The sequence below is a fragment of the Rhagoletis pomonella genome, unplaced genomic scaffold (genome assembly GCF_013731165.1).
Source record: "Rhagoletis pomonella isolate Grant_MI unplaced genomic scaffold, Rhpom_1.0 Rhpom_scaffold_00008, whole genome shotgun sequence".
Taxonomy (NCBI): domain Eukaryota; kingdom Metazoa; phylum Arthropoda; class Insecta; order Diptera; family Tephritidae; genus Rhagoletis; species Rhagoletis pomonella.
The window spans coordinates 17,940,183-17,942,698 of NW_023458562.1; the positions used below are offsets into that span (position 1 = coordinate 17,940,183).

General features: G+C 31.8%; 1 protein-coding gene across 1 annotated transcript in view; it reads right to left on the reverse strand.

Moving 5' to 3' along the window:
* Positions 1-2,516, reverse strand: part of LOC118745205 (hemicentin-2-like) — a 72,383-nt gene that overhangs the window by 25,581 nt on the left and 44,286 nt on the right. Inside the window, exons 7-8 of the mRNA XM_036478730.1 lie at positions 2,406-2,516; positions 599-806 (exon numbers count right to left, since the gene is read on the reverse strand). The exon at positions 2,406-2,516 is cut by the window's right edge and continues 6 nt beyond it. Of these exons, the coding sequence (XP_036334623.1) occupies positions 599-806; positions 2,406-2,516 (319 nt within the window). The remainder of the gene's footprint in view (positions 1-598; positions 807-2,405) is intronic.

The window sequence follows — 2,516 nt, forward strand, 5'->3', positions numbered from 1 at the left end:
TGCCCTATTCCCTCTAAATTCCTATGTTAAGTACAATTGAGAATTACAGATTGCTCAAATGTTTTTTCTTATATTCTGCGGAATAAAGTAATTAGTATAGGTAAGCTAACTTAGGTTGGGTATCACGCGAGAATTTCGAGAGTAAAAATGTTCTCATTCATGCACAGGAAAACCAATTAAAATGAATTCAAATCAATCAAAATCTTAATTAGTACAACCAAGGCAGCTTAGAATGGGCGAAAAAAGTTGTAAGCAGTGATCATTACCGAGAGCTTAATATAAGTTTCATAAGTGCAAGTGCATAAATGCTTAAGCACTTAGATACATTCATACATATTTGAATTAAGGTGAATATGTTTTCAGCAAGTGCAAGTATTATGTATGTATACAATTATAGCATAGAATTGCACTTATGAAGTGCGCTGTTAAAGTAAAGTGTGCAAGCGAGTACGCGCACTTGAATGCAACTACACAGCTCAAGAGACGCCCAACTAGCTTATTCAGTAAGTATGTATGTATGTACATATGCATGCATAGACTTAAAGACAAGTGTAAGCCTGCATTAGCCAACAGCAAGCAGCATCGACAATTGACTTACGTGTCACATTCAGCACGCGCGAATCTTTTAAATATAATCCCATATTGCCATTGCTCAGTGATGCCAACACTGTGGTATCGCCCTCGTGCAGTTGCTGTGATGTTATAGATGGATTTAATGAAATGGAGCAGACTACTTGACGTTCGTTATCCTCGGGCACCGGTATAAGCATCAACTCGGAGATGGTGGTGTTGCCATCGCTAGAAGTCTGAAAAGGATAAAAATTGAAGAATGGGAATAAATAATATGTAGAGAAGGTGAATAAAAATTTGTGTGTATGTAATTGCATAAGTATGTGTTTAGAGTATATTAAAGCCTTTAAGAAGTATTTCATACAATGACAATAAGTTAAGCAGATAAATGAAACACCACATATAAATAGTTTTTTATGAGCACAAGCCACTGTTCTAATACATATCTACATATTTATCCATTAGGAGAGTTGTGTTTGGAACTTAGGTCAAGATTTTAAACTACAAAAAAAAACATTTAATATAAACGATTTATTAAAAGCTGATTAAGTCCTTCAGTAAGTGTAAATCAAAATTGCTTAAGTCCGTTCGAGACTGATATCGATGATAGTTAACGTCGATTTCAAATCATTATCGTCGAATACGACATTAAATATATCCTGACAGCTATATTGGTAATTATCTATAGACCTTGAAGTTATCGATAACATGCCGATAACTATTTCGATATACGTTAAAAAATATTTTTCTAAAAACTCAGTAAATATATCGATTTGTAAAAAAAATCGACAAATGTGTCGATGAAAAAGTATCCATGAGGGATTTAAATAGGCACTCGACAACGTATTAGGAATTTTATTTATTTGTATTTCTTTTAAAATACATAAAATACAATAAGGGCCGTTTTGTTAAGTAACTTTTAATTTAAAGCTCACTTTATATTTAAAGGTTGCTTTAAAATATATAGCTATGTTTAGAGTTAAGCATTTCTGTTATCGGTTTTTGACGTATTTGTATTGCTTGGTTGTAAACCAATTTAAAACCGATAATAAAATTCTTTACCTTAGACACAACCATAAATTTTAATGTAACCTTTAAATATAAAGTGAGCTTTAAAGTTAAAGGTTAATTGAGAAAACAGCCCTAAAACTCGTAAAGAAATCGCCTTTCCATACATAACTAAGTAGGTTTGCGAGGTTTAAGTGGTTACGAGGCATTTAAGCGTTTAAATGAATACCTCAAATGTATTTTTGTGCAAATCCTTTCAAGGTTAAGTGGACAAAAATGCAGTGTATTTTCATTAGTTTATACTTTAAACCTTTCGTGCCAGGGACCGTAACAGGTGCAACTTTTATTTAAAAAAAAATTGCTCTTTAACTATTTGTTTCGACTTTTATTTAATTACTCCTTAAATAACTGTTTTTTTCTGATTTATTGATGAAACCTGTCATTGAAAAATTCACTGTGAACTAAAGATCTACAACTAAGTTATACATACCAACCAATTTTTTCACCCAGAATCAAGTTTAAAAATAAATTTTTATATGTAATTTAGATAAAAATCAAAAATAATTATTATTTTGGATATATAAAATAAAAATCAAAAATAATTGTTATTTTTTTTAATTTTGCATAAAATTTACAAATAAAAATTTACTTTAAAACTTGATTCCAGGTGAAAACAGAAATCGATTAGTATATATCACTCAGTTGTAGAAAATTTACTTCATAGTGAATTTTTCAATGACAGTTTTCATCAACACCTGTTGTGTTCGGTTCTGCTTCTTGCATATCACAATAATTGCAATAAAATATTTTCCAAACTGAGAACTTACCGATTGTGTTGCCCCCTTGACAACCTGGCCCCCTTTAGTCCAGACAATTTGTGGTGCTGGTCTGGCTCCAACAGCAGTGCAGGTTACATGAGTGCGCGTACCAGCGATGAG